Below are 20,803 nucleotides of genomic sequence, written 5' to 3'. Positions count from 1 at the left end.
AAGTCATTGACCGATATATATACCGGTACAGTCGACACACCGGTAGCCTACCACATGTGGAAGATCGGAAGGGGCCACAGGTAGCGTTTGGAGGGCGGGCACATCCAAATAAACAGGTGCTGGATTAAAGGTGATCAAATAAAGAAAGAAGAAATATCCACACACTGTTGCTTCTCCTTGTTTATTATACACAACGTTTCGACCTTTGTGGTCTCAGGTGTAGTTCACCTGACAAAGACCATACAGGTTGAAACGTTGTGTATAATAAATTGGGCGCAGCAACAGTGTGTAGATCTTTCTCATTTCTTTAGAGGATCTGAAGGGCACTACCCAACACGCCACAGTTCACAGCCCAACCTCACCTCCCCTTCCCTCTACCACATCGGTGGTGCCAGTAACCACATCCTGCACACACCCCAACATGCATGGGTGTGCGTGTGTGCGTGTGTGCGCGTGTGTGCGTGTGTGCGTGTGTGCGTGCGTGTGTGTGTGCGTGCGTGTGTGCGTGTGTGCGTGTGTGCGTGTGTGCGTGTGTGCGTGTGTGCGTGTGTGCGTGTGTGTGTGTGTGTGTGTGTGTGTTGGCAGCGAGCCGTATAAAATCAGTGACCTATTTATGGAGAGGCACTGTAGTGACCTGGCATACTGTAAGTCAAAGTGTGTGTGTGTGTGTGTTTTCTTTGCTGCTCAAGGGATATACAATACGTGGCCTTGAATGTTTTGCCTCTGTGTAAATGGGTCAGTTTTTTATGTATTTAAATGATGTTAAATGGTCAAGCCAACCTTGTTGTGGAGTATAGTGTATTGGTACAATGATCCACTGATGTAGTGAATGTGATCTTGTGTGTTAAGATGATGTTCAGTTCAAAATTAAAGCTTTTTTGTTTGGAAGGATCACATTTAGCCACATGGTTTAAATCTGTGTTTGCTTGACATTCCGTTAAACATAGTTTCCACATTTGGAGAGGAAAAATTGAGGGGGAGACCTGCCTTTTAAAGCAAATATGCAGAGAGTGCAAGCTGTTATGTCTATCATTTCTAATGATAATAACAATTATAAGATTCAAGATTCTTTTTAATGGTCCCGAAGGAAATTTGTCTTGGACATACATAGCTGCTGCCACATACTGTACACACAACACTAATACACATGACGCCAAAAAACAAAAACAACAATTAAGACATACATACATACATACATACATACATACATACATACATACATACATACATACATACATGCATGCATACATACATACATACATACATGCATACATACATACATAAAGTGCCCTCATAGAGATACCCAAGTGCATATCTACTACAGCCTACCACACACATACATGGCATTGCAAGGATGGTAGTTGTTAACGACCTGCATTCAGTAGGTTAACAGAAACAGGAACAAAAGAAAACCTATACCTATTCAAAAACCTTTTCTTGTTTTTAACTGGTACTCTGAATCGCCTGCCAGAGGGTAGCAGCTCATATTCTGGGTACAGAACATGTGATGGATCCTCAATTATTTTCCTAGCATGCCTTACTACAGACTCTTATTGCTTGGAGGGTGGGGTAGTCCCTCACCCCCACTACCTTCAGTGCATTAACAACAGTAATAACAAATAGTAATAAAAAATAGGCATATTATTCTATCATGGCTTCTTCTCTTTTAGGCTAGAGATTGTGTCATGTTTTCAATTATAAAAGCAAAGCAGCTATACACAAAAATACCTCCTATCTTGTCATCCAGTGGCAGTCACTGGGCAACAGGTTATAAGGAGTCAGGCTTGTCCGAGGGTTGCCAGTTTGATTCCTGACACCGCCAGGACAATGACGATGGGACTTCCTGTGCTTCTCTCTATGCAGGTCGCTGAGGGCAGCACTAACCATTTTTTGCCTGTGCCATACGCATTATGTGATTGGTCTCACAAGAAAGAAGTCCCTTTAGAAAAAAAATGCTTTAAAATGTAATGTAGGGGTTTCTGTGGTGCAGCACGCCAAGACATCATACCATGTGCGGGCGACCCGGGTTCGACAGGGCCCTTTCCAAGCCCTTCCCTGTCTCTCTCAGGTGCTGTTTCCACGTAGCTGGATATTTTTATATGTGGATATTTTTTTCTCCTGTTGGCATTGGTTTTGCATTGATTTTGGCCTTCCGTTTCCACGTAGCAGATATTTAAAAATCCAGGTATAAAAAGCAGGAGAGAAAAATATCCTGTTTAGGGGGCTGAAACGCATTTGTTACAATGGAGGATTTATTTTTATCCACATGTTGCGTTTACACCTCAACAGGAGAAAAAAATACCCTGCTAAAAAAATATCCTGCTACGTGGAAACGGCACCTCACTCGCATCCTGTGGTCTTTTCACTTTCCTGAATACGTTAAAGGCATTCAAATCTAATGTAATGTTGTCTCCTATTTTGCCACACAGGTAGCTGAGGGCAGCCATGTCCAGGTCCGACTTCCCCCCTGGCTACGATGACGCCAGGTCTCCGCTGTATAATCAGGGAGGTAACCAGCCCCCGCCCCCTTATGGCTTCTCGCCCTATGGCAGCCAGCCACAGCCGGGCGCCTACCCAGGAGCGCCCAACGCCCAGCCGTCGGCACCCTACCCTGGCTTCGCTGGCCAGCCCGGAGGGTACCCACAGCCGGGCCAAATGCCACCCATGCCACCCATCATGCCCCCAGTAATGCCCACCATGGGTAGGTTTTTTAAAACTCTGTGTTTTCATTGTTTGGTGGCTACGCACCTCCGAATGGACTTGCAGGTGAAGAGTTGCAAAATGACATATCCGGTTTGGAACATTTTGGGAAATTGACATTTTTGTATTGGGCATAACATTGCATTGCAAAATGCATTTTATATAGGTTTAAAAAGTATGTTTGAAAAATACTTGAATGACAAGAATTCACACATAGATGAAAGATCATCTGAACAGTCATTTCCAATGATAAAATGCAGCAGTCAAAAAATGGCGTCATTTCATTTGCAACGAAGCTCTTCAGTGGCAGACAGTGGAAGGCATTTGGTGTGCTCACCGCTCGTGCTCCAAAACATGTGAACAGTATTTAATGAAAAGCATGCAACGTTTTCGACCCCCTATGTGATTTATTATACTAACATCCTTTTTATTCATGACTTGAGACAAGGCATTGCAGCAGCACATATGCAGTTCTTTTCTTCTTTTAAATCAACTGCACAACATGTAGGGTAATGTTTGGATGGATGTACTGTACCATCTTCATCAGAGGGACTCTGCATCTGTACTGCTCCGGTGACTTCTCTCCAGTTATGATTTCTTGTCCGTCCCCCGTCGATGCACCAGATGTCAAAACAAAAGCGTGTGGAATTACCCCATTTGTCGTTTTTATTCAATTAATTGATGTATTTGTCTTCTGTTTGATATGGACCATGTTATGTACGGTAGCCAGGCTGGTGCCACCTGTAGTGCCTCAAGTACTCAATTTCCTTTCACTGCAGCTGATGCCTCATCAGGCCACATCATTCTCATTAGCTTGACAAAATGAACGACTGAATTGAATCAATTGAAATAGAATTGTACATCTGTAGTGTACATTCATCTGAAACGGAGAGCCCCTCTCTACACCGCTTGGCCATAACATGGATAATAAAGACTTTTAAGTCATGCTCAACAGTGTGTACAGATGTTGGTTTGGCAGGTTGGCGGGGAGCCGATGGTAATGGCTTAAACAGCCGCATGTCTTGCGGTTCCGCTCTGGGGTCTCTGGGGTTGCCGGGGGATATGCCAAAGGGCCGCAGAAAGGTTTTGCCGGGCCCAGGACAAAGTCCTCTGAAAGCACCCCCTGCCCACAACTCAATACATAACATGTAAGGACCCGAATAAACCCACCCATAACATAAATCTGGGATCCCAAATCCAGGATCCCCTCTCCCTGGGCCCAGGACACCTGGCCCGTTTGTCCTTCCCCTGTCGTCTTCCGTGGCTACACCAAGCTCAGAGTGATTGCTTCTGCAGTGCTGCTGGATCTGGCATTGGGGCCCCACTAATGTGCGATATCATGTGTCAAAACAGTTCAGCAGTAAGCAACTGGATTTCTTATTGAAGATGACCATGATGAATGAATGGGAGTCACATGACAGACACACACATACACAAACACGTGTAAAACTATGGGATCCCCCTCTTTGAGATTTGATCACTGGATCACTAACTAGGCATCTCATTTTAAATTGGCATACAGACTATAACCTCATCATTTTTTTTTGGTTGTTTTTAATGATTTGTTGATTTGTATTTTATTTATGTCCTTGGATATCATAAAATGTGCCGTATAATATTATTACCAATATAATTATTGAAGGGCAAGGGGCAGTCGTGGGCTTACCTGAAGGGAGGTGGGCTTAAGATGAAAAGGTTGCATCAAAGAGGGTGGAGTAATAAAGAGGCTTCGAATCAATGCTAAAGTGTGTGCTCAAGTTGGGTCTCCTAAGGGGGCGTTGTCCCCTCCTTCTTCTTCTATTTTTGAGGTGTTTGCACGAGAATTGCGCTACCGCCATCTACAGTGCTAAGGGGACTCCATTTATTCTCAACCACAGGACTCCAAAGGTCTCCTAACCCAGTGGTTCTTAACCGTTTTTCGTCTACGCACCCCCTTACCTGAGCCGAAGACAAGCCGCGCACCCCCAACCCAAACTTATACATGTGTATACGTACTAAAAATGATTTTAAGTGATTAATTGCAGTGATTCTTGCTTGGGACATTAATCAATACCTTAATTACTTTTAATGGGGACCACCTGAAATCTCTGGTGCACCCCCAGGGGGTGCCCGCACCCCAGGTTAAGAAACACTGTCTAACCGAAGGTCTCCTAAAGGGGCGTTCACCCAACAGAAAGTGGATACCAGAAAAGACCTAAAATGACTTCTCTGTCTATAAGATCTCTGGTTGCATGTTCGAATCCCACCTCTTCAAATGACCCCTCCCTTCAACTCCATCCATGGCTGAATTGCCCTTGAGCAAGGCACCTAAACCCACATTGCTCCAAGGACTGTAACCAATACTCTGCAAATAACTGTAAGTTGCTTTGGATAAAAGCATCAGCTACAGTTGAGGACGATATTATTAGCCCCCCTCCTGAAATTAGACAGTTCTCTTGATTTCTCAGTAAGAATGACCATTATTAACCGTTTCTGTTATTCTGGAAACAAATACACTGATGGAGATAATGTTCAATGAGTTGAATTTGGATTTTTCTATTGTTACGATGAGCTTAAACAAAAAAGGGCAAAAATGACAAGGACAAAATTATTAGCCCCCTGATCATTAATAGTCAATATGGCGCCATTTATGAACCAAAACTGACAACAGGCTCTGATAAGTTGCTACCTAGGTTGGCACATGCCCCACTAGGGATTTTGGCCCATTTCTTCACTGCAAAGTGTTCTAGCTGGTCCAAATTGCATGGATGCTGAGCATAGACATTAACCACAGACTCTCAGTGGGATTGAGGACTGGACTATGAGCGTGTGATTCCAATATCATGGTTTTAGTGTCCTTGAAGAACCTCTGAACTAATCTAAATGTATGCTTTGGGTTACAATGTTGTTGGAAGACCCAGCAATCTAGATTCAGACCCAGACTCCCTGTGTCTGAGGCTGAATAACAGACTAAACTTGATGCCCCACCACTGTGTGCAACTGTGGAAACTGCTTGGCCTCATTAGACCAAAGAAGCATTGGACACCTGCCTAGATTATTGTTATTGACCTGGCCTCACCTGGAGGTTTTTCCCCCACCAAGAAAGACAGTTGTTAGGGCTTGTCATCATATTGGGCTTTTGGGCCATCATCACAGAAGAACCCCTTTACTAAAGGCAATGCATATCAGAGTGTTATTGAGCTTTGCCTGTGAACATTTGAAAGTCAAAAATGAGTTTTGAACATCTCTGCTTTCATCTGATGATATTCAATTGCACCTGCTTTGATGCATGAATTCTGCTTCTGTCAGGTGAAGAAAGGGATAGGCCTTGAATGGTTATAAGATGGTTTCCACAATTAAACATGGTGGTGGATGCATCATTCTGTGGCAGCCTCAGCCACAGGAAACCTTGTTTGGGTGTACGGCACCATAAAAACGGAAGATTATGATAGAATGCGGAAAGTGACCTTGCAAAACTATGCTCATAGAGGGAGCTAAGATCTTCACTGGATCTTTCAATAAGATAATAACCCAAAACTTGCATCCAAAATAGTTCAAATGTTCTTCAAGGATACTAAAACCATGGTCATGGAGTGGTTCAGACCTCAATCCTTTAGATAGTATTTGAAGAGTGCTGAAAATGAATGTCCATCCTCAACATCCATGCCATTTGGACCAGCTTAACTATTTGCGATGAAAAAAATGGGCCAAAATCCCCGGTAGGACATGTGCCAACATAGTTAACAACTAATCAAAGTGCCTGGTGTCAATTTTTGTTCATAAATGGCACTGTATTGACTATTAATGATAAGGGGGCTAATAATTTTGTCCTTGCCATTTTTACACTTTTTTGTTTAAACTCATTGTGAAAATGGAAAAGTCCAAATTTAACTTATTGGATACTATCTCCATGGTGTATTTGTTTCCAGAATAACACACATTTATTAATAATGATCATTCTCAATGATCAATGAAGATATATGTCTAATTTCAGGAGGGGGGCTAATAATATCGTCCTCAACTGTAAGTGTAATGTAATGTTCCTGTATTATTATTAATGTTGTTGACAGGGGGAGATGAAGAGGGCTTCACAGCATCTGGAGACTGGGATGACCTAAGTGTTCGACACGCATTCATCCGCAAGGTGGGTCCAGAGCTTAGTCCATTGCCACAGGACTCATCTTTTCTTACTGTTTGGGACTTACTGTTCATGAGGGTTGTTCTCCATGTAGCTTCGGTTTTTAAACAAATCAGTGGTTTACTTGAGGATAGCAGGGTCATTTCAACTCCTTGGTAAGTTTTGCTCAGCTGCATATGGATGGCACACCCACATTAAAAAACAAAAAAAAGAAATAAATACATACAATTTATATGAGACAGGCTTCGCCATCATTATGGCATTGCCACTCTTATTCTGTATAAATAAAAACAGGCCAGGGACAAAGGGACAAAGGTATTTGTTTTCATGGTAATCCAAACTACTGGTACCTCATTCTGTGTACAGTAAGAGACTGAGTTCAGGTACTCGTTGACCTTGAAAAGCATTGGCACCCCATTCACTCTAATCCTAAGTGGGTGGCTTATCTGATTTTCTTGTGTGTTGTTGTCAAAGCAGGTATGGCAGTTGTGCCAGCCTTGCCATTTTCCCCGTGCTGTGGTCAGGGCTTTAAAGGATAACTTCAGCCAATTTCAACATGCAGGTGTAATGCTCACACTACCCTGGACTTGCCAGTACCTGAGAATTGTTTTTCTTTTCTTCAGCCTTTTCCGAGATCCTGGTCATTGTAATGGGGGCAGGGGTTTGTTTACATTTCAAAAAACGTCTCGATTTATTCCCCACAACATCCAAAAGGTTATGCAACATCAGCAGACAACTAGCAAACAGCGATACCTTTTGGGTAAATATTTGGAGTAGGCTTATGTTCAGAATTTTAAAAATGTAAACAAAAGCTGCCCCCATTAGAATATCGCAGATCTCGGAAAGGGCTGAGACAAAAAATGCAGCATCACAGGGTACTGACAAGTCAAGGATAGCGTGAGCAATACAACAGCACATTGAAATTGTCAGAAGTGGTCCTTTAAATGCTGGTGAAATTCAGTTTGGCTGGTAGAAAAGACAAACTTGTTTGCGGCGTTGACCCATTAGTGAATGTGTGTGTGTGTGTTTGGCTAGTAAGATTAGCATCTTCTAGCCATTTTGGCTGGTGATGAAAAAAGTTAATTTAGAGCCCTGGCTGCAACTGAATCTTAACATTCTCCTCCGCTCCTGCACAGGTCTACCTGATTCTGACTGCTCAGCTGTCAGTCACTGCTGGTATCGTGGCAGTATTCTGCTTTGTGTAAGTATTTGGATTTGCATATCTCATGCAAAAGCAATGACTCATCTAAACAAAATATTCTGTTGATAATTTAGTTCACTATTTTTAACCCTTTTACCCTTTTAATTCTACAGTTACGAAAATATGTATTGATTCTACAGTCTGACCCACAGGCAGTAGGCCTAATGCCATTTGAAAAAAAAGTAAATGTACATGTAGTAAATGTACATGTTGCACTGATTAGGTAGATTGGCATTCACGCTGTCATTGTACATGTATAATTTGCATCGTACACTTCTGTCACAAGTGTTTATAAATATAATGTCTATAGTGACAATGGCGCTCTAAGCTATGTTAGTTCAAAGCTGTCTCTTGTTGCTCTTTTTGTGAGGTATGCAGATGTCATCAAATCTTTTTTGCTTGTTTTTACAGGGATCCAGTGAGTGACTTTGTCCAGAAAAACCCTGCACTCTATTGGGCATCCTAGTGAGTCATCTTTTAACTTCATTAAGTCCTAATTGTTGGCTTCATTTGGTTTCCTCTGTTTGTGGTTGGTTGCTCATTGTTTTGTAAACATCAGCATTACTTCCCATTACATGTAGCAGATGCTTTCATTCAAATTGACTCTCAACGCAGGAGACGAAAACAAAAAAGATACATTGTTGAGGAAAACACATTTGGTCATAATATTGGCATATCGAAGAGGTAGTGCCGACAGGGTAAAGGAAAATGTTTTTTGGGTGGATTCGGAAACTTTTTGGAAAGGAGGCTTCAGTAAAAGTAAAGTACTCACATACCATGAATGTGATGTTAGTTTCTTTGGTGTCATGCTAATCTTTCGCGATGCGTTTTCATCTCACAGCGCTGTGTATTTCATCACCCACATCGTCCTTGTTTGCTGCCAGGGCCCCAGGTGAGACAAGCTCTGAAAGTCAAATGTTTTAATGGTCAGATGACAATAATGCTAATCATGATCAATAATGTGATTTTAATCCTCACATAAGATTAGATTCAATAATGTTGTCTTTAAATATCCCATAGGCGTGTTCATTTTCATATGATGCATGTACCAGTTACCAAGTAGCATTCTCAGAATTTTGTTGCGCACATCTCACCTACAGTCCATGCATGCATGAACACCATCTACTACTTACAGCACATGCTTCTGCATACACCTCATACTGGCACCAATCCCCCCCTCATTTACCCAGCTGTGTCCCCATACATAAACCTCCCCACATACAACACATACTTATAAGGATGGATTGTTCCCAAGGTCATCATATGCATACATCACTCCCAGGCCTTTTGCCATTGTAACTAGTTGCAGTGTAGTTACGTAGAGGCTATACCTACTGTACACCTAACGACTTAATTTTTTCGTCCTTGAAAAATTACTAGTACTGACTAGTTTTTTTTTTTACTCCTATTTCTAGGAGGCGTCACCCATGGAACCTAATACTCCTGAGCATTTTCGTAAGTTAAGCTGGTCTGAGAAACACCATCAATTTATTTTATAAAACAACATAGGAGTTAATGGCTTGATGTGGCATCAATCGGTGTCATGGCTGACGCGAAAACAGTTTATCCTTGTTCTTATGAAGTGCAGGTGCAGCAGTTGTGTAACTACAGTGTGTTTTCGCTCCACTGTGGTGCACCTGATATCATTGTGGTCCATTATTGTGGCTGCTGAATCCAGTTTTACTATCACTGGCCATAAGATACCATATGGAATAGGGACTTTTTCATTTCCAAAATGATTTATAGTATTGACATTTGACCTGTTTTTTTCTGCTTTTGTGTCATTCTGCTCATTTCATTTAGACACTTGCTCTGTCTTACATGACTGGAACAATATCCAGGTACGTGGATGAGTGGATTGATATGAATTTCTTAGTATAAATATATCAAATACTCTAAAAGCAAAATTAACATGTATAAAATGTATTCAGTCATACAAAGTGTGTATAAACCCTATTTGTATTTACTCTGCATGTACCCTACATAATGGCCCTTTCAATTTATAGTAATAATATGTTTTGATCATTTCCCCTTCTTAGCTTCTATGAAACCACAGCCGTTTTCCTTGCAATTGGCATCACCGCAATAGTGACCTTGGCGGTCACAGTGTTCTGCTTTCAGACAAAGGTAAGTGGCATTCTTCACTTGATGTGGTGCAACGCATTCAGTATGTCGGAACAGGATATGGTGCAATAGCATTGAAGGTAGGAGCGGAAAGGCTTATCTAGTCCCTATGGGGGTGCCACTTACCAAGTTGATGGCAGAGATGTAGTTATGAATGTATTCACAGGTCGTTCGTTAGTTCATGCATCCCAATGGAAATCATTGTTGTGTTTTTGCAGAGGGCGGGTGAAACTTGCAAGGAAGGTAGCTCAAGATCTTGGCAATACATGGTTGAAAAAGTGGTGGCAGTGATGCCAGTGTGACTTATTTTAAGACATGCCCTGTGCAGGTAGCCTCTCAGTTCTGATTTCAAGGGCAAAGGACTTCATCACTAAATCAAAGGGAAAGAGACACCAACTCTTTGCATTGTGCACACACTCCTAGATGGTCCAGTGTGAACAGAAAAGCATGAGGCGGATGGCCCTCAAATGTCACAAACACTTGAACACAGGAAATGCCATTCCCATGTCCTGTTTAACGTAGCAGTAATTAAGCTCTATTCTAGTTGTTCGCAAAACTACTGCTGGCTGCCATAATGAGTAGCCGTACCTAATGGATAAGGAGATGGGCTTTAGATCAATGGGTTGCTGGTTCGAATCCCACCCTTCCACTCCTTACCACACTCCAAGGCTGAAGTGCCCTAACCCCACTTTGCTCCAGGGACTGTCACCAATACAATCATTACTGGTAGTTAAAATAACTGTCGCTTTGGAAAAAAGCGTTATCTAACTGCAATGTACTGTAATATTTGTGATATAAATGTTAAGTTTCCATTTCTTATTACAGGTGGACTTCACCAAATGCAGAGGTCTTTTCTGTGTCCTGGGCATCGTGTTCTTTGTGGTGGGCATCATCACAGTCATCGTGCTCTCCATTACATACGTGAGTAAAGCAGCATTATCATAGCATTACATGTACACAGAGCTGGTCTTATCAATAGGCAGGCAAGGCAATTGCCTAGGGCCACACCACATCTGCCCTCTGTAGAGGCCTCCAACCTGGGATGGGCGGATGAGGAGGGCCAGATTTTTTCATGGCCGCCATCAGCGGGCCACATGACCATGGATCTCGCAACTTGCAGAGTACTACCAAGGTGCAGCTGGTTGCTTACTGACTGCCCTTATTGTCTGGAGGGAATAGAAGTGTACTCTATTGGCCAACATTATAATTAGATTGACCGATAATAACAGACTGATTCAGTTGTTGTTTAAAAAAAAGAAATCTGGGCATTATTTTTTTAATTACCGTTTCATCTACGGGCCACACTGAATGAGAAGGTGGGCCGCATGTGGCCCTAGGACCTCCAATTGCCCAACCCCATGGTAAAGACCAACCAAAATAATTCAAGAGGACCCCATGTCTATACTTTGTCCAAGGCCCCCAAATGGATATAACCACTATGCGAGTACAGAAAACCCCACAAGACTATACTGTACTAGCCTGGTGACCCACCCATAATAGTTCTCTTCATCCATATTCATGGTCTGGAGGTTCTTTTCTGGGGAGGGTTTAGTCATCCACGAGGCGGGCGGCCAATAAGCGAACGATTGGGTGAGAGCTGTTCAGGTGTTTCAGGCCAGAACTGATTGCAATCCTCCCGCCCTTGCAATTGCATCAGGTCAAAGAACCTCTAAACCATGATTACGAAAATATACGCTAAAATATTCAAAAACAACTTGTCTTGCTTCTGAGTTAATATCAGTGAAAGGAAATCACAGTTTTGTTGTTGGAATAGTTAGGATAACCCAGTACCAGTTGCCCTAAATGCTACATTAAAATCAAAATATGAAAAAAATGTAAATGGCATTTTAAATATACAAAACCATGCTGCCTGGATCCTGTCACAGTATTTGACGTGTCATTGATGTTTTTTCCCCCTGGTTTGTTTTCCCTCCAGATTCCATGGCTTCACATGTTATACGCAGCAATTGGAGCCGTCGTATTCACACTGGTGAGTTTAATACACACAAAGTATATTTGTAACTTGTACAATAGAGTGAGATACTGTATTAGACACTGAGTGAAGAAGAGGCCCTGTGATGGAGCGGCCACCACTAGGGTTGAGGGTGCATTCTGACTTGCACCAACACCAATGAACCTGATCGTGCAAACACACCAGAAAAGACAAAAGCTAAAGAGGCGCTGGACTGTTTTCATAGCAAGAGCGACACGAGCGATTAAAAACAGACAGAGTAGGACAGTTAAAAGCAGTATGAAAGCATTCCAACATTCCAATTGGCTGTGGCAGCTGTAGCTGAATGTTGCCAAAACACCTCATAGCTCATTAGCATAATATTTGCTGAAGTTCAACTACAAACTGTCACTCGACTCGCTCAAATCACATCTTGTCGCCCAAATTGCTTGTCTCTTCTGTCGCTAGCTCCTCTATACAAAGTGAATGACTTTGGTTGCCGTCGTCACTAGTCGCTGTTGGGGTATTTGTGCCATTAGGCTCTTTGTAGCGGTCAGAGCCCCGATATCCTGATATTTATCATAGATGTTGCCGCCACCTACAGGAAATTGGACGTATTGCTTGCTTATTAGCAAGAGTACAGTGGTTTATACTCTGTCTGATTGATTACTTTATTGGATGCTCACCCCAAAAAAAGCAACAACTATTTTCAGCGTGTCGATGACTGAAACCCGCCTTAATGTTTAGAAATTCTCCGATTTGTTCTGCCTTGGAGTGGGAACCCTGTAAATGTGGTGTGACTAGACTAACTGCTGAGCTTTGCTTTTGCTTATCCAATCATAGTTCCTGGCCTACCACACCCAGCTTCTGATTGGCAACAGGAAGTATTCCATCAGCCCGGACGAGTACGTGTTTGGCGCCCTCTCCCTCTACGTGGACATCGTCCAGATCTTCCTCTTCATCCTCCAGTTGATCGGAGCATCAAACAGATGAGGGTCCACATGGAGTCTCAGTACAGTACACTGCCCTACAAAGGCAAAGTGCAGTAACTATGTCGACATTGAAACTGAGAAAAAAGAAGTATTGGTTGAATATTGCAGTTACTGTAAATTTGAGTGGCAATATCTCAAACTGGACACATTTGGATCATAAGTTTTTGTCACAAGATGAAGGTGTAATGAAGACCATTTTAAACCCTATTTTGACATCTGTAGTTACTGCACTTTGCCTTTGTATGGCAGTATGCAGTACAGTACAGGGCAGTATGTGTAAATGTAGTCTTAATCTCACTGCCTTCCACATACTGCACCTGTGCTTTGCACTTTCACCATTATGTACAGCTGCACTAGTGACAGTATACCATATGTAGGAAGACAGATCACTATACATTTTGATGGGATACTCTTTTTTTTTGCTGTTAGTCTATATCATTTATGCTTTGTATTAGACCGATTTTCAAGTGCAAAAATACAATATACGAGTTATCTTTGACCAGAGTGTCAGTCGGTAACTGATGCCATGTATGCTATGAGTGGATTCATGCCACTTAGAAGGAAGACACTGTACAGTAAGTCCAACTTAGAGGAGCAAAAAAAGACTCCATCAATAGGAGGAGTCATGCCTTGATTAACACTGATGTGATGTTCTCAATTGGAGATACACACCTATTCCTACACCTTTTTAAACTACTTAATTTAAAAAATACCGTATGCACAGTACGTATAACAAAGAGACATTCAGATGTGCCTTTTATTCACCGATATGTATTGCTGTTTTGTTACATCAATGCAGTGTTCATTCTGTATGCTTGGAAGTGGGTGGTCAAGTCAGCTGTCTATAGTTTTGTACAGTACTGATAAATGACCTTTTGGTTGGGGACATGCTTGCTGTGGATCTTAAATTACAGGTACACACACAACCGTGTGCAACAGAGTGCACATGCTTGCTTCTGAACAACCGGGGCACTTCGCACTGTACTGGAGGGATGACCTAAGGGACAGATACGTAGCCAACGGGCTCTCATTAATACTTTCCACCATAGTTTGATTAAATCACATCCTCCACACATGGAAGCCCCTTGCGGTTTTGTCAATACTGCGTATCCTGCAGCAAGCATGTCCTGGGCCTTATACTGTTGTATAGCCGCAATTGCTGGACATAGTCTTAAAAAGTGAAATCAGGTGAAGAAGTAGTTGATTTTAAAAAGGTACACTGTGTGAGATTTTTAGTTGTTTATTTCCAGAATTCATGCTGCCCATTCACTAATGTTACCTTTTTCATGAATACTTACCACGACCATCAAATTCTAAGTATTCATTATGACTGGAAAAATTGCACTTTTCATACATGAAAAGGGGGATCTTCTCCATGGTTCGCCATTTTGAATTTCCAAAAATAGCCATTTTTAGCTGCAAAAATGACTGTACTTGGATCATACTAGGAAATATTTGTTTATTACTTAGTAAACGTTCATGTAAAGATCAAATTTGACAATAGGCAGCCCAGTTTCAATGAGAAGCATACGGTAGTTGCAGTACCCTTTTTGACCATTTCCTGCACAGTGTACCTTTTTAAGCTTTTTTTTCATTAGTACACCTATGCTTTAGGAACAAGAATTTAGCAAATGCCTAATTTTTGTAATTGGACATCTGTAGTAACAGAAGAAAATTGTAGAAAACTGAAATTACTTTGTGTGTGTGCTTAAGAGAAGCTGCTGTTTTCCACTGTATCTTTGTTAATAAAGAAAATACTTCTGTTTTAAACAGTCGATGGTGCTTTATTAACACACCTTATTCGTGAAGCATTTACACCATTCAATATAATAATACACTTATATACAGATTCAATTTTTCTCATTGAAAAATATTCCACATAGTATGGCATTGTCCACTACAACTTCAAGGCCATCTGGGCAGGGGGAAGGTCACTCATAATTTACTTATCTTTCAGCCATTTACACCTCAGTCATGGAAACTGATCCCTTTCCCCATATTTCAAACATGTTCTGTATTTACATATTATTACAGTAGCAGCTGTGCTGCTTCCGTTGGTGCACATCCTGACATTTCATTAATGGGACAGAACAGAGCCATCTAATAGGACTAAGAGGAGCAGGCAAGAGCCATCTACTGTAATAGGCCTATAGGAGAGTCAGGCTGATCCCACTGACTGCTGTGTTCTGGTTTTTTTTCTACAGCTCAGTGTTGCTCATGGTGCTCTCATACCTGCTCTATTAGTGCCAGGATGTGGCTTCCACAGCAGGGTGTAGTGGAACCCATATCCTAAAATGGGTCTCATTTCGCAGATTTACATAATGCCAGCGAATTTTGATGAATTGTATATCTGTTGGTAATTACCCATAAATTTAGTCCGTTGCTCCTTTATTTTGGCTTATGCAGCCGCTTCCAGGCACTATTTCAATCTAGATTGAAGCAAGTGGCAAATCTACTTCCAGATTCTCCAGTTGTCACAACTCTCCTATTAGATGGCTCTGGGGGCAGGCTTGGCTTTTCTTTTCTTTATAGTTTTTCACTCCACTCCACTTGAAACGTTTCGGTAGCGGCTACTCTCGTACTCTCCCCCCTCGTTGGCCCTCTTCATCCTCTGTCGTATCCTCAGCTGTTTAAGGCGGTTCTTGTCGACTTCTCGTTTGGCCAGGATGAAACCGATGATCCCGGTGGGCAACCCGATCATCCTGGAAAGAAAGGCAGAGAGCAGACAAAATCACAATCAGCTGTATACACTTCACTCACATGTAGGGCTACAAAGGTTAGCCACAAGAAAAGAGGCCACAAGTAGGTCAGGACGAAACTGAGAAAATCCCAAATAAAAGATTTCTCCCATTTTTTGCGATTTTAATTTTTACAGAGTCTGGAAGTCCAAAAGGGTCAAAGATGTGCAAAATGGCATTGTCATTCAGTGTAACGGATACCTTCTGCTGACTGTAACTGTAGAAAACATGACTATTTTATTTTTTTCAAGTGAATTCATGAAAGCCTCGGCTGTCATCCATTCACTTGAAACAATTTAAAAATCATGTTTTTTTTTACAGTTACAGTCAGCAGAAGGTATCCGTTACACTGAATGACAATTCCTTTTTGGACGTCTTTGACCCAAAAACACCATACATCTTGTCTTTAAAATGGCTAGCTTTATGTCTTTTCTCTGGGCAAGGGGAAATTCAAATTCATCAGAGCCAGGTGTAAGGCATCATGGTGTCCTTTCCATTATAACTCCCGTCCTCCCTTGTGCTTGTTGTGCTTGTGGCCTCGTGTTTACCTCATTGACGACAGAAGTTTGATTTAATATCTCACAAAAGCGCAATTCCAATGTCATTTGCTCATTTTCAATCGGGATGTTGAATGGGGAAAAGTCCCCCGAAAGTTGTTGTGGCAAGGCTGACAGTGGGGAAACCTAATTGTTTTCTCCATGGAGGTGGGGCGTCAGCGACGTGAGGCCACAAGCACAAGCTGAGACAGGAGTTAGGATAATGCAATGCACATTTTGTAAGATGTATGATTATCCGCATTTGCAACCACGGATCTATTTTCTTGACCATGGCGAGATCTGCTTGGTCTTGGAAAGGTGGAGTTGAATGCTTGGCAAGCAATGTGGACAGAAATATCTGATGTGAATTTACAATACATTAAAAAACGCAGCTTCCTACTTGAAGCAGCGAGAGAACTGCCTCAAACATGTGGACTGCACACGCAGCTCAGGTCAGCTAGATTAATGCAAGTCAGGGTAGATTACAGACGACATGGATGAAGCCCCATGCCAGTGTGGTGAGGGTAGAGTAACTCCCTGTCTGCGCAGCAGAAAATATTTTCACACCATGTAGAACTAACATAAATGCTGAGCAGAATTCACTCCCATATGCCGTGTCGTGGACACAATTTCTAACCAGAATGCTTCAAGTGGTTACCAGAATTTCAAACCAGAATGCAAGCATGCGTCCTGCGCAGCCTGTGCAGCAATGCGCCATCCCGAACACTGCCATTAGCTCAATATCCTCCTGAGAACCGGGGGGAAAAAAAGCTTTGGGATTTTGATTTTTTTTACATAATTTGATTATTATGGTGGAATAAAACATGAATAAAACATTTTTTTCCCAAAAAATATTTACTATTTATTTTATGACATGTCCACTGTAGTGGACGTCGGGACTATGTTCGTCTAGATTTGTGTTAATTAATGCATTAATTTACTGAATTACTTCGTTATGAACTGCCCTTTTCAATTAGACTATATGTTTATATTTAAGACAGTAAAATAGTTTTAAAAGTGCTAAAATCATTAAAATACATAATGTGAATTTGATTTAAAAGGATCCTTTCAAATGAGTCATGGAACAACCTCAATAAATATTACTTTCCGGATTTGAAATTTACATTACATTACACTTATCAGCTGCTGACCCACATATTTATTGACAAAGTATTGGATGTAGGAGATCACATTCTTCATTTTTACTACAGGTAGGCCTACATTAGGCCAATCAACACGTCCCTGCTTCCAATCCCAAGACCAACTCTTTAACCACTAGGCTACAGTGGACCAATTAGGCCACAGCTGCTCCATAGGAGCTTAAAAAGCTGACAAAGGAAGATTTTATGGTTTATAACTCAAGAAAATAGCATATGAAATTAATAATAATGTATTGTAGATGTGTGCTTGTGTGTTTTGGTGTCTACTGAGTATCCTTTGAATTCATCCCTTGACTTGGATCGCATGAGGAGAGACCAAGTAAGCATTATAAATATGGGAGATCTTGATGGTATTGCTTCTCATCCATATTTCATGGTCAGTACCATGATTATTGCCATAAAATAAAATGCCAGGAATATTAATTATGGTTTTCCCTTGACTGTTGACACTGTATCCACCCTGTGTCCCACGTCTGCTGCATCCTCTGCATCTAGATATTTCGCATTAACATGGTAGATAATTATTGGATGGGTGGACAGATTTGTAAAAAAATCTTATTTGGTAATATTCTATAATAGGTAATGGAAATTATTTAATTCCAAAGGCCAACACTTTCAAGATGGCTGACTTTCAAGATGTCCGACTTGTTGTTTGTATGGTAGCCTAAATGCAGAAGAGGTGGACAGATTTAGACCATATCTTGAGTGTTAGAGCAGCATAATAGGAACATGGATACATTTTGGAGGTATCAAATGGTCAACATGGCAATACCTGTACTAGTTAAACTGATATTTTAAGGGTTTCAGGGATATATTTCTGGCAGTAGGGGTCGTATGCATAGGCCAGTTGTGTCCCTGTGCATGATACTCAATGGCAGATACATGTTTGCCTGACCTTTCACCTTCCTATTCTACTGCCTGGCCCTGGCCCTGGTTCCCCTCATCTCCTGAGAGCTCTTTGTTTGAGTTTTTGGAAAAAAAATTCTGAGAAAAATAATTTTTACCTCACTCAGCCCCATGTTTCCCAAAGTGTAGAAATTGGTTAAAAATGAGAAGTCGTAAGTCCCGACGTCCACTACAGTGGACATTGAAAAAGAAGGTGTGATTTGAAAGGGTTGATATTAAAATACAGTATAATCCTGAAACTTGACTAGCATTTTGTTTAGGGTGTTACATTTATGAAACAAATTCATTTGGACACATGGAATCATATTTTTTTCCAAAATATGATCACTTCCTTCACCTGTGGCCATTAAATCTGGCTAGTGTAATGGCGGCCATTTTGGAAGCAGATTACAGGTGTTTTACAGGCCCCACCCCCACAAATGTGGTATCACTGTAAAGCCCTAAATGTCTAGTTTACAGTAATCCCAGATTGAAATAGGTTGCATAAAGTTTGTTTGAGATACATGTAGCAAAGTATTGTCCACTACAGTGGACAAACGCCAATGGCCGGGTCTCAGGAGGATATGCCCCCTTGCCTACTTGCAGTCTTTTTTCTTGTGGCTAGTCACAAAAATGAAGGGGAACCCAAAGCAATGCAATGCAACTCCAAGTCAATAGGCTCGTTCGTGACGAAGCAGTGCTGCTTTTGCTAAGCAGCAAGCATGCACACTTTGCCAGTTTGATGCATTGTGGTTATACAATTCTAACCAGAATGCATCAAACTGACAAAGTGTGCATGCTCGATGCTTAGCAAAAGCAGCACTGCTTCGTCACGAATGAGCCTATGCATACTCCAGTGATATCGGCTAGAGTCTAGTTAGGAAGCTACAGCCAGGACATCCCGGGTCCAGAAAGTAAAAAACTCTGCCACATATTTTCTGCAACCAATCTAATGTATGAGATCACCCTAATTAGTCCTACCACTTCCCTTCTACCAGGTTGATGAGCTAATAAGTGAAACCGCCTGCGTTTGCACCACATACAGAGGAATGGTAGCACTTCGACTGTCTTAATGTGAAATTGAAATACAATGGAATGGATCAGTGAAAAGACTTGATGAAATATCAACCTAACACTGTATTACAGTTGGCTCAAGCTTTTGGAGCAGGGTTCAGACTAGTTCAACCCTGCCACATATTTACTCCAGGTAGTGTAATGAACCAGTTGAATCATCACACATCTTGATGAAGTGGCAACCAGGTTGTTGAGCTAAGCAGTGGGTCAGCAGCACAGGCAGAAGTGACATTTTTCTGACAATGATTGTGTTCATGTAGCCTATAGACAAACTTAATATCAATCTCACCAGGCATATCCTATCTTCAGCATGGGGTTTTTAGCCTTCCTTTTTGGGATGTACTCTGGCCCATCATCTTCTTCCTCCTCTTCTTCTTCTGCCTTTGTTTTCGACTCAGTTTTCTTCTCTCCTGTTGCCTTGTTTGAGAATCCTTCCTTTTGCGATTCCACATTTATATTGGCGAAAGCTGGAGTTTGACTGCAATGTAGACGTCTCCTGTGACTCGATTCGTACAAATTAAGACACGAGGGTGTGGATAGCTGTCCAGTCGTAAGTATCCACTGCCGTGACAACAACTGACAGAAAACTGTAACAATAAACAACTGTTAGATCCATGGACAAGTAGAGCCTCTTACCTAATAACATCATGAAGTTAGATCAGCAGCTCAGGTAGGCAAAATCATACTAAACTGAGATCGTGCAAGAGTAAATGTCACAACTGAGATACGAAGGGCCGTACAATGTTACAATGTTCCTCAACGAATACAGATATTGATTTTAAAACACCATACCTCTTGAAGCCGACCTCGTCACGTATGTGCAGGGCGCCGCCATTTTTGTTGTGCAAGAAGACATGTACCAGAAATGTTCTAAGCTATGAGATAGCCGTCTCTCATTGGCTCCCATTATAGCCCCGTTGGCGCACGCAGCCAAGTAAAAGATGAATGGGAGCCTATTGGGCTAAATGGCTCAGCAGGGATTTGTGACGATTCTGTTCTCTGGTTTGTAAAGATGTGTGCACATTCTGTACCTTATCATGGAAGTTGTATTAGAAGTGAAGTTAAAGGTTCCTGACATGGCTTTGTTCTCCCAAAGACGTGTTAGTTTTGTCCTGCAACACGCTAGCATTCGGCTAATACCTGCTGGCTGAGGAATCTCTGCGACTATTCACGACCAGAGCTGACGAGAGACGTACTCTGACTGATCCTCCTAGCAGAGACATCTACGGTCACACACCTCCCCCCCACCACCGTCCAACATGTTAATTGAAGGTGCCCAAATTCTTAAGGATGAGCGCAGTCATTTCCTTTACCCCATGTACACA

At 41.8% G+C, this 20,803-nt stretch overlaps 2 protein-coding genes across 2 annotated transcripts in view; one reads left to right on the top strand and one right to left on the bottom strand.

The window, feature by feature from the left end:
- The window catches only part of tmbim1a (transmembrane BAX inhibitor motif containing 1a), a 21,625-nt gene extending 6,770 nt beyond the window's left edge, over positions 1-14,855 (top strand). The window contains exons 2-12 of the mRNA XM_063216861.1: positions 2,430-2,701; positions 6,750-6,823; positions 7,954-8,018; positions 8,430-8,483; positions 8,860-8,910; positions 9,434-9,473; positions 9,822-9,859; positions 10,058-10,145; positions 10,968-11,063; positions 12,079-12,132; positions 12,937-14,855. Of these exons, the coding sequence (XP_063072931.1) occupies positions 2,446-2,701; positions 6,750-6,823; positions 7,954-8,018; positions 8,430-8,483; positions 8,860-8,910; positions 9,434-9,473; positions 9,822-9,859; positions 10,058-10,145; positions 10,968-11,063; positions 12,079-12,132; positions 12,937-13,086 (966 nt within the window). The 5' untranslated portion in view covers positions 2,430-2,445 and the 3' untranslated portion in view covers positions 13,087-14,855. The remainder of the gene's footprint in view (positions 1-2,429; positions 2,702-6,749; positions 6,824-7,953; positions 8,019-8,429; positions 8,484-8,859; positions 8,911-9,433; positions 9,474-9,821; positions 9,860-10,057; positions 10,146-10,967; positions 11,064-12,078; positions 12,133-12,936) is intronic.
- si:ch73-71c20.5 (DUF4748 domain-containing protein) lies at positions 14,296-20,332 on the bottom strand. Its single transcript, XM_063216863.1, has 3 exons — positions 20,271-20,332; positions 19,768-20,065; positions 14,296-15,787 (listed from the first exon to the last, which is right to left on the bottom strand). Exons 1-3 carry the CDS (start codon positions 20,311-20,313, stop codon positions 15,622-15,624), a joined length of 507 nt encoding a protein of 168 aa, XP_063072933.1. The 5' UTR covers positions 20,314-20,332; the 3' UTR covers positions 14,296-15,621.
- Between the last annotated feature and the right edge of the window lie 471 nt (positions 20,333-20,803).

Source organism: Engraulis encrasicolus, chromosome 15, assembly GCF_034702125.1.
Source record: "Engraulis encrasicolus isolate BLACKSEA-1 chromosome 15, IST_EnEncr_1.0, whole genome shotgun sequence".
In the NCBI taxonomy this organism is placed as follows: domain Eukaryota; kingdom Metazoa; phylum Chordata; class Actinopteri; order Clupeiformes; family Engraulidae; genus Engraulis; species Engraulis encrasicolus.
Note: the sequence above shows the minus strand (reverse complement) of the source record. Positions and strands in the feature narration are given on the sequence as shown.

Bases quoted from the DNA above. Each gene is read 5' to 3' on its own strand.
- si:ch73-71c20.5 (XM_063216863.1), bottom strand. From the start codon at position 20,313: ATGGCGGCGCCCTGCACATACGTGACGAGGTCGGCTTCAAGAG. The intron at 20,066-20,270 runs GTATGGTGTTTT...TTATTGTTACAG, and splicing joins GACGAGGTCGGCTTCAAGAG to TTTTCTGTCAGTTGTTGTCA. The intron at 15,788-19,767 runs GTGAGATTGATA...CTTTCTTTCCAG, and splicing joins CTGAAGATAGGATATGCCTG to GATGATCGGGTTGCCCACCG.